We start from the raw sequence: 11,176 nt of genomic DNA, 5'->3' as shown, positions 1-11,176 counted from the left end.
CTCTTGACCTCGTGATCCACCCGCCTCAGCCTCCCAAAGTGCTGGGATTACAGGCTTGAGCCACCGCGCCCGCGCCCGGCCCAAGCACTCTTAACTAATATGTATCAACCATGACATACCATTCAGATACATAAGGCTGCCTACCACCTTAAGATTTTTGTGCAAATTCTGCAAGACATTATGTAAAGAAATTAGCTCAGTGTCAAGTACATACAGATAGATATTTAACAACTGTTTACTTCTTTCTCCTGAATCTTACTTTCAGCTTTCACAAGATTACATAGGGATTGCTTTAGTATTAGGTATCACTTTTGTAATAGTTTTTTGACAGGATAATTAAAAAACAAATCTAAGTAGAAAAAGAAAAAAGCCACCTCTCATTATAGTGAGGATTTGGATTAAACATGTCTGAAAGTCTTTTAAACATAGTAAGAATTATGTGCTCACTTTGCCAGCACATACAATGAAACTGGAATGATACGGAGAAGATGAGCATGGCCACTGCACGGGCGGAGCACAATGGCTAATGACTGTAATCTCAGCACTTTCGGAGGCCAAGGTGGGAGAATAGCTCAGGAGTTAGAGACCAGCCAGGGCAACATGGTGAAATCCAGTCTCTATAAAATACACAAAAAATCAGCCAGGTACGGCCAGGCACAGTAGCTCACGCCTATAATTTCAGCACTTTGGGAGGCAGAGGTGGGTGGATTACCTGAGGTCAGGAGTTCGAGACCAGCCTGACCAACATGGAGAAACCCCATCTCTACTAAAAATACAAAATTAGCCAGGCATGGTGACAGACACCTGTAATCCTAGCTACTCAGGAGGCTGAGGCAGGAGAATCACTTGATCCTGGGAGGCGGAGGTTGCGGTGAGCCAAGATCACGCCATTGCACTCCGCCTGGGCAATAAGAGCAAAACTCCGTCTAAAAAAAAAATTAGCTAGGCATGGTAGTACACACTTGTGGTCCCAGCTACATCGAGGATGACGTGGGAGGATTGCTCGAGTCCGGGAGGTGGAGGCTGCAGTGAGCCAAGATCACGTCACTGCACTATTCCAGCATGGGTAACAGAGTAAAACCCTGTCTCCAAAAAAAAAGAAAAGAAAAAAAAAGAAAAATCAAAACCAAAAAGGCAAAACAGCATTACCAAAAAAGGATGAAAAAGACAAAGCAAGGAGGAAGCACTCACTAGTACAACAAAGCGTAGCAATTATTGCAATACTAAAACACTCTTAGTAATGAATGTGGTTCTAAAATTTGGTTCAAGGCCAGGAGACTGCATATGCCTGCAGTCCCAGCTACTCCAAAGGCTGAGGTGGAAGGATGGCTTAAGCTAAGCCATCCAAGGCTACAGTGAACTATGACTGTACCACTGCACTCCAGACTGTGTAACAGAACAAGACCCTGACTCTAAACAAATAAATAAAAATAAAAGGTAGTCCTTAGAATACTTGATATTAACTACTAATATCAAGTATGAGGCTGGGCACCGTGGCTCACGCCTATTATCCCAGCACTTTTGGAGGTCAAGGTGGGTCGATCATCTGAAGTCAGGAGTTCAAGACCAGCCTGACCAACATGATGAAATCCCATTGCTACCAAAAATACAAAAATTACCTGGGTATGGTGGCGGGCGCCTACAGTCTCAGTTACTCAGAAGGCTGAGGTGGGAGAATCACTTGAACCCAAAAGGCCAAGGTTGCGGTGCGCCAAGACGGCATACTGCATTCCAGCCTGGGCAACAGAGCAAGACTCCACCTCAAAACACACACACACACACACACACACACACACACACACACACACACACACACGTATTAACAAAAAGTGTTAATACTTGATATTAAATATAACATAATTTTATATACACAGAAATGTGTTACATTGGCAGCTCTAATTCCGATGGTAAGTCAAATTAGAAAAAAGAGGCACTCACCTCAAAGTCACACTCTTCTCCCACAGCGTATTTGGTCATGATCTCCAACCAAGCAGTATCCACTAACTTCTCTAAGGAGGCTGTGTTATGGTGAACCATTTCCAGAACAAGCTTTTCATACCAGGCAGGAAACTCCTCCTTCAAACTAAATAAATGTTATTAGTTATCAAGAAAACACAGAAAAACTTATCCAGAGATTTAATTCGAGTCAATTCAAACATTTCTTCCTTTCTTTTCCAAACATTTCAAACATTTCTCACTCTGTCACCAAGGCTGGAGTGCAGTGATACAATCATAGCTCACTAGCCTTCACCTCCTGGGCTCAAACGATCCTTCTGCCTCAGCATCTCAGGGAGCTGGGATCAAACGCATGCACCACTGCATGTACCCTCTTTTAATTTTAATTTTTATTTTTTTTTGAGACAAGAGTCTCACACTGTCGCCCAGGCTGTAGTGCAGTGGCACGATCTTGGCTCACTGCAACCTCCACCTCCTGGGTTCAAGCAATTCTCCTGACTCAGCCTCCCAAGTAGCTGGGACTACAGGCATGCGCTACCATGCCAAGCTAATGTTTTTATATTTTTAGTAGAGACAGGGTTTCACCATGTTGGCCAGGATAGTCTCGATCTCCTGACCTTGTGATCCGCCCGCCTTGGCCTCCCAGCTACTCGGGATGCCGAGGCATGAGAATTGCCTGAACCCAGGAGGCAGAGGTTGCAGTGAGCCGAAATCGTGCCACTGCACTCCAGCCTAGGCAAGGGAGCGAGACTCCATCTCAAAAATAAAAATAGACAGCCGGGCGCGGTGGCTCACACCTGTAATCCCAGCACTTTGGGAGGCCGAGGCGGGTGGATCACGAGGTCAAGAGATCGAGACCATCCTGGTCAACATGGTGAAACCCCATCTCTACTAAAAAAATACAAAAAATTAGCTGGGCATGGTGGCGCGTGCCTGTAGTCCCGGCTACTCGGGAGGCTGAGGCAGGAGAATTGCCTGAACCCAGGAGGCGGAGGTTGCGGTGAGCCGATATCGCGCCATTGCACTCCAGCCTGGGCAAGAAGAGCGAAACTCCGTCTCAAAAATAAATAAATAAATAAAAATAAAAATAGACTACATTTCCAGCGTACTTACAAGGTGAAAGAATGGAGCAGAAACACTCAAAGGCCTGGTAAATACCTAAATAAGTACTCATATAACTAAATAAATATTCCACACGTTGCTACTAACAAAATGCCATTAGGCAAAGGAACCCAGAAACCCATACAGTACACTAATGTAATATATTCTAATTTGTGCCCTATAAATTTAAATACAAATACTGCTTTAGAGTTAATATTCCCTCCTTCCCTAACAATGTGAAGATGGTGCCAAAGGGCAATGCTTCTATTACTTACAGCTCAGCAACTTCCTGTTCCTCCTCCCAGGCTTCCTTGTGTGTTAGCTGGCTGCTTCCAGTACTCTTGCACGTCCAAATGCGCTCACTGTACCTTTCTAAGCGGGCTTCATACTCTCTGTTGGCAGTAGTTCAGGAAAACAATATGCAACCAACAGAAACAACTAACCCATACCCGTATGATACTTATATATAGAAAAAAAAAGCTGCAGTATCCTATTTAAAATGTGTAGCATGAGAACATAAAAATGGAATCAGGGTCTTCAAGTGGAATCAGGGCCCAAAGCAAAATGACTATGACTGAAGTATAATGAGAATGGATCATCATGGGCTGGGCGCACTGCATCGGATTTACAGACTGGGATGATCACGTCTCTAATCGCATTTTGGGAGGCCAAGGTGGGAAAATCATTTGAGACCAGGAGTTCGAGACCAGCCTGGGCAACATGGTGAGACCTCGCCTCCACAAAATATAAAAATTAAAAATAAGAATGGTTTTTCATGTTTTACAAAAAAAAATTAGTATTTTAGTACAAATGTGATTTCCTCAATTCACCAAAGTTTCATTACACAAGACTTACACTGTACTAAAACTTCATAAGGAAAAGTAAAGATAAATTAAAACACAAGTCATAAGAAATAACAATGTAAGGTAAGTGAAATTTTTAGAAAACTCAAGATAGTCTGCAAGTTTAAGAATCAGTCCACCGTACCTCCATTAAAAAAAAAAAAAAATCGGTCTACAGTAAGATGAGATGACTAGGCCACAGTCTCACAGGCAGTTTGGAATAAACTTGAGCGTATGTTAATGATCCATTTACCCACAGCCCTACAGCCATCTTGGAAACAACTGTTCCTTCTCAGTGTTTACAAGCTTGTCCAACCTGCGACCCAGGACGGTTCTGAACACAGCCCAATACAAATTCATAAACTTTCTTAAAACAGTATGAGTTGGCCGGGCATGGTGGCTCACGCCTGTAATCCCAGCACTTTGGGAGGCCGAGGCAGGTGGATCACCTGACGTCAGGAGTTCAAGACTAGCCTGGACAACATGGTGAAACCTCGTCTCTACTAATAATACAAAAATTAGCTGAGTGTGGTGGCATGCGCCTAAAATCCCAGCTACTCGGGAGGCTGAGGCAGGAGGACCACTTGAACCCGGGAGGTGGAGGTTGCAATGAGCTGAGATCATCCCACTGCACTCCAACCTGGGGCAGACAAGAGTGAAACTCCGTCTCAAAAAAAAAAAAAAAAATCCTGAGTTTTGTGTGTGTTTTTTTTTTGCCAATCAACTATTGTTAGTGTTAGTGTATTTTATGTGTGGCTTGAGACAATACTTTTTCTAATGTGGCCAAAAGATTGGATACCCCTGGTTTGAAAAATAAATTTCATAAAATATGGAAGTATTTCGAAAAGGCCAGGTGTGGTGGCTCATACTTGGAATCCCAGCACTTTGGGAGGCTGAGGCGGTCGAGGTCAGGAGTTTGAGACTAGCCTGGCCAACATGGTGAAACCCATCTCTACTAAAAACACAAAAATCACCCGGACGTGATGGCAGGCGCGTGTAATCCCAGCTACTCGAGAGGCTGAGACAGGAGAATCCCTTGAATCCAGGAGAAGGAGGCTGCAGTGAGCCAAGATTGTGTCATTGCACTGCAGCCTGGGCGACAAGAGTAAGATTTTGTCTCAAAAAAAAAAAAGTGGCTGGGCGCAGTGGGTCACGCCTGTAATCCCAGCACTTTGGGAGGCTGAGGTGGGTGGATCACGAGGTCAGGAGAATGAGACCTGTAGTCCCAGCTACTTGGGAGGCTGAGACCAGAGATTCGCTAGAACCCGGGAGGCAAAGGTTGTAGGGACCCAAGATCGCGCCACTGCACTCCAGCCTGCGCAACAGAGCAAGATGACGTCTCAAAAAAAAAAAAGTATTCTGAAAAGTACTTCTGATATAATAGTTATCCAGTCTCTATGATATCTTCAATAAAACTTACATTCAGAAGATCATTTACTAGCCACTTAAAATCTTCGTGAGGGAGATGTGGGAAAGAAAACATCAAGTTGGTAGCATAAATACAGCAACTAATTTTCCACACAAAACCAACCAGAATTCACCATCAGCTGGTCGCTTTCAAATTCAAATGGCAAGTAACTAATTTACTTTTATGCTAAGCAACAGATGCTATTTAAGAAAATCAACTGACTTAAGTAGAAAGTTAGCGAACAATACCTGTATATTCCAAGTGATCCGTTTTATAGTGGTTGAAATAAAACTATTTAAACAGCTTCCTCTATAATACTACCTAATAACTAAACAAATATTCTAATTTTTGTTTTTAGAGACAAGGTCTTGTTGTGTTGTCCAGGCTGGCCTGATTTCCTGGGCTCAAGATATTCTCCTGCCTTAGTCTGCTGAATAGCTGGGATTACAGGTGCACACCGATGCACCTAGCTCATTTTTATCTATTTATTCATTTCTGACACAGGGTCTCACTCTGTCATCCAGGCTTAAGTGTAGTGGTGGGATCATGGCTCACTGTAGCCTTGACCTCCTGGGACCAAGCAATCCTGAGCCTCAGCCTCCTGAGTAGCTGGGACTACAGGTGCACACCACCATGTCCAGCTAAATTTTTTAACTTTTGCAGAGTTGGGTTCCCACCAAGTTGTCCAGGTTGGTCTTGATCTGCTAGGCTCAAGCAGTCCTCCTGTCTCAATCTCCCAAAGTGCTGGGATTACAGGTGTGAGCCACCGCACCCGACCTCATGTTTAATGAATATAGATTTTTCCAGGGTTTTAATCAGCAAAAAGGCAAACAAGAACAAACCACAGGTAATCCAAAATAGTAATCCAATAGTATAAGCACCTTTGCTCATTATGGATCTTTCTCCAGATCTGCTAAAATTGAAGTAATAAATCCATTTCCTTTGCAGGGGTGATGCTAATATCTAAGTGATTAAACAAAATACATAGTATGAGTAAAAACCTGAGTCAGACTTCCATATACAGCTATGCAAATCCAATCACTGAAAAATTTTCAAGCCTATACCCAGAGAAGAGCAAAAGAATGGCTTCCATAGGGCATTATCACAAGATGGTTTTGTCTGCTACACTAGGGGAGTGGAGGGGATGGGTAGTAAAATAAGGATAGAGAAGGAATCAGTAAATGGACTTATTTAAACTTTCAAAAAGCTTGATAACATCCTAACACATTATTTACCCATATTTAAGAAGCTCCAGAAGGCATAGTGGCTCAGGCCTGTCACCCAACATTTGGGAGGACAAGGTGGGAGGATCCCTTGAGCCCAGGAGTTCAAGACCAGCCTGAACAACATAGGGAGACTCTATCTTCACAAAAAATGATTAAAAAAAAAAAAAAAAAAGAAACTCACTGTGTCATCAGAGAGAATGTAAGAGAAACTACATTAACAAATATGTCTTTTTTTTTTTTTGGAGACGAAGTTGTGCTCTGTTGCCTAGGCTGTAGTGCAGTGGTGCCATCTTGGCTCACTGCAATTTCTGCCTCCCAGGTTCAAGCGTTTCTCCTGCCTCAGCCTCCCGAGTGGCTGGGACTACAGGCATGTGCCACCGGGCCCGGCTAATTTTTATATTTTTAGTGAAGACGGTTTCACCACGTTGGCCAGGCTGGTATCAAACTCCTGACCTTGTGATCCACCTGCCTCAGCCTCCCAAAGTGCGGGGATTATAGGCGTGACCCACTGCCAGCCAACAAATACTGCTCTTAAAGAGAGAACAGTAAGTTTTTTTATTACAGGTTGAGGATTCCTTATCCAAAATGCTTAGAACCAGTAGTAGTTTGAATTTCAAATTTCTTTCAGATTTTGGAGTATTCGCATTATATTTACTAGTTTAGCATCCCAAGCCCAAAAATCAAAAATCCAAAATGCTCACTGGAGCATTTTGGGGATCATCTTGAGGCTCAAAAACCTTCAAATTTTGGAGCATTTCTAATTTGTAGATTTGGGATGTTCAACCCAGAGCTGTTACTTTAAAAAGTAGGGGTCGTCCAAGCACATTGGCTCACGCCTGTAATCCCAGGACTTTGGGAGACCAAGGCAGGAGGTGAGGAATTCGTGACCAGCCTGGCCAAAATGGTAAAACCCCATCTCTACTAAAAATTAGCCAGGCATGATGGCAGTGTGCACCAGTAATCCCAGCTACTCGGGAGGCTGAGGCAGGAGAACTGCTTGAACCTGGGAGGCAGAGGTTGCAGTAAGCTGAGATCCCACTATTGCACTCCAGCCTGGGCAACAAGAGTGAAACTCTGTCTCAAAAAAATTAAAAAGTAGGGGCTGGGCATGATGGCTCATGGCTGTAATCCCAACAGTTTAGGAGGCACAGGCAAGAGCACCACTCAAGCCCAGGAGTTTGAGACCAGCCTAGGCAACATAGCAAAACCCCATCTCTACAAAACAAAACAAACAAAAAAAAAAACTTAAAAAATTAGCTGGAAGCGGTGGCACAGGCCTGTAGTCCCAGTTATTCAGGAATCTGAGGTGGGAGATCACTTGAGCCCAGGAGACAGAGGTTGGAGTGAGCTGAGACGGTGCCACTGCACTCCAGACTGGGCAACAGAAGAAGATTGTCTTTAAAAAAAAAAAAAGATTGTCCAAAGGGAACACTTTCCCTCCCTCCACACGTAACTCCCCCAACCCTTACCCCGACACAAATAAAGAAATAAACACCTGTTCCTCTTCCAGAGTTCTCTATTTCAGAGAATAATACTATAATCCAATAGAAAACCAAACATTATCCTTGGCTCTTCCCCAATCAATCACCAAATTTTGTCAAATCCACATCATTGGCTGGGCACGGTGGCTCATGCCTATAATCCCTCCACTTTTGGAGGCCGAAGCAGGCGGATCACCTGAGGTCAGGAGTTCCAGACCAGCCTGGCCAACACAGTGAAACTTCATCTGTACTAAAAATACAGTAATGAGCCTGTGTGGTGGTACACTTCCATAATCCCAACTGCTTGGGAGACTGAGGCAGGAGATCAAACCACTGTAATCCAGCCTGGGCAACAGAGCAAGACTCTGACAAAAAATAATAATAATAATGGTAATACTTTGTCTCTGAAATCTATCCATTGTGCTTTTTCTCCACTTCAAAGGCTAGTAAGTTTATTCAAACGACCATTATCTATTGCCAAGACTTTTTTTTTTTTTTTTTTTGAAACGGGGTCTTAACTCTGTCGCCCAGGCTGGAGTGCAGTGGCACGATTTCAGCTCACCGCAACCTCTGCCAACCACGTTCAATAGAATTATCCTACCTCGGCCTCCCAAGTAGCTGGGATTACAGGCATGCGCCACCAGGCCCCACTAACTTTTGTGTTTTTAGGAGAGACAGGATTTGACCATATTGGCCAGGCTGGTCTCAAACTCCTAGACTTCAGGTGATCCACCTGCCTCAACCTCCCAAAGTGCTGGGATTACAGGCATGAGCCATCGAACCCAGTTACTTACCTAGACTATTTTAACAGCCATGTCACTGTCAGGATGCTGCTAGTCTCAAGATTGGAGATCTATTCTCAACACTGCAAGCCAGGCGCACTGACTCACCCCTGTAATCCCAGTACTTTGTGAGTCTGAGGTGGGCAGATCACTTGAGGCCAGGAGTTTAAGACCAGCATGGCTGACATGGTGAAATCCCGTCTCTACTAAAATTACAAAAAAATTAGCCAGCTGTGGAGGTACGCGCCTGTAATCCCAGCTACACAGAAGGCTGAGGCAGGAGAATCACTCAAACCTGTGAGGCAGAGGTTATGGTGAGCTGAGATCGTGTCACTGCACTCCAGCCTGGAGAACAGAATGAGACTCTGTCTCAAAAACAAAAATATAAAAACAGTGCAGCCACATTAATCTTTCTAAACCTAAAAGCCTATTTCCTTTCATATTCAAATTTTTCAAAAGCCTCCACTAAATTTAAAGCCCAGAGGAAACTCCTCAGCCCATCTCACAAGTGCTAGTGTGATGCCGTCCTTTTCTGTATCTCTCACTACTTACTAGGCAACTCATCCCCAATCCCACTTCTCCACTCTAGCCAGTGTGAAACTTTTACTTTTTAAAAATCAAAAACCTTCAGCCAGGCGCAGTGACTCGTGCCTGTAATCCCAGCACTTTAGGAGGCCAAGGAGGGCAGATCACTTGAGGTCAGGAGTTTAAGGCCAGTCTGGCCAACATGGTGAAACCCCTGTCTCTACTAAAATACAAAAATTAGCCAGGGGTCGTGGTGGGCGCCTGTAATCCTAGCTATTTGAGAAGCTAAGGCAGGAGAAGTGTTTGAACGAGTTGCAGCGAGCCGAGATACGGTCACAGAACTCCAGCCTGGGTGACTGAGAGAGAATCTGTCTCAAAAAAAAAAAAAAAAAAATCAAGAACCTTCAAACTCACACAATCACGAACTCATCACACCTTCTCTGCCAAGAATATACAGTCCTCTATTATTCATCTAACTAAATTCTAATTATCCTTTAGATCTCAAAAATAACTTTTCCCAGAAAACATTCCTTGAACCTTCAAATGTGATAAATTGTATTAGCTTCTAACTATTCACCTTCTTTCCATAAGAGGATTTTACATCTCCACCCACTACCATGTGGCTTGTTTGCAAGATCCCTGAAGAGGAATGTACCTCTCCTCCCCATTAACATTGAGCTTGACCACATGACTTGTTTCGGCCAATACATGTGAGAGGTAATATATGTCACTTCCAGAAAGAGGCTTAAAACCTCATGACGTCTTCTTCTAGCTCCTTCTTTTCTTCTTTTTAGACGGAGTCTCGCTCTGTCACCAGACTGGAGTGCAGAGGCACAATCTTGGCTCACTGCAACCTCTGCCTCCCAGGTTCAAGTGAATCTCCTGCTTCAGCCTCCTGAGTAGCTGGGATTACAAGCAAGCACCACCATGCCCAGCTAATTTTTCTTTTTTCTAATTTAGTAGAGACAGGGTTTAACATGTTGGTCAGGATGGTCTTGATCTCCTGACCTCATGATCTACCCGCCTCAGCTTCCTAACGTGCTCAAATAACAGGAGTTGAGCCACCGTGCCCAGCTTCTTCTAGCTCTTTCTCTGTGCCACTAGAAAGGCATGTCACACATAGGGTCTACTCCTCCAGCCTTGGTCTTCTTTTTTCGAGGCAGGGTCTTGCTCTGTCACCCAAGCTGGAATGCGATGGCCCCATCTCGGTTCACTGCAACTTCTGCCTCCTGGACTCAGGTGATCCTCCCACCTCAGTTTCCCAAGAAATTGGGACCACAGGCAAACGCAACCATACCCAGCTAATTTTTCTATTTTTAATAGAAACAGGCTTTTATTAACGATGTTGTCCAGGCTGGTCTCAGATTCCTGAGCTCAAGCAATCCGCCTGCCTCAGTCTCCCAAAGTACTGGGATTACCAACACGTGACACCACACCAGGCGTCAGCTTTTGTCTTAAAATGAGAAAAATATGGCAAGGTGTGGTGGCTCACGCCCATAATCCCAGCACTTTGGGAGGCAGAAGTGGGCAGATCACTTAATGGAAGGAGTTTGAGACCAGTATGGCCAACATGGTAAAACCCCACCTCTATTAAAAATACAAAAATTAAAAGCCGGGCGCTGTGGCTCACGCCTGTAATCCTACCACTTTGGGAGGCCGAGGTGGGTAGATCACCTGAGGTCAGGAGTTCAAGACCAGCCTGGCCATCATAGTGAAACCCCACCTTTATTAAAAAAAAAAATATGTGGCCGGGCGCGGTGGCTCAAGCCTGTAATCCCAGCACTTTGGGAGGCCGAGGTAGGTGGATCACGAGGTCAAGAGATTGAGACCATCCTGGTCAACATGGTGAAACCCC

General features: G+C 44.3%; 1 protein-coding gene and 1 non-coding gene across 2 annotated transcripts in view; one reads left to right on the top strand and one right to left on the bottom strand.

The window, feature by feature from the left end:
• The window catches only part of BAZ1B (bromodomain adjacent to zinc finger domain 1B), an 84,592-nt gene that overhangs the window by 66,399 nt on the left and 7,017 nt on the right, over positions 1–11,176 (bottom strand). The window contains exons 2-3 of the mRNA XM_037740390.1: positions 3,333–3,449; positions 1,939–2,083 (exon numbers count right to left, since the gene is read on the bottom strand). Coding sequence (XP_037596318.1) covers positions 1,939–2,083; positions 3,333–3,449 — 262 coding nt within the window. The remainder of the gene's footprint in view (positions 1–1,938; positions 2,084–3,332; positions 3,450–11,176) is intronic.
• LOC119472026 lies at positions 440–548 on the top strand. The gene has a single exon (XR_005201124.1). It is a non-coding gene; the product is annotated as a U6 spliceosomal RNA (small nuclear RNA).

The sequence above is a fragment of the Cebus imitator genome, unplaced genomic scaffold (assembly GCF_001604975.1).
Source record: "Cebus imitator isolate Cc_AM_T3 unplaced genomic scaffold, Cebus_imitator-1.0 Scaffold82, whole genome shotgun sequence".
NCBI classification, from domain to species: domain Eukaryota; kingdom Metazoa; phylum Chordata; class Mammalia; order Primates; family Cebidae; genus Cebus; species Cebus imitator.
The sequence above is the reverse complement of the archived record's forward strand: the minus strand, read 5'-3'. Positions and strand labels throughout refer to the sequence as shown.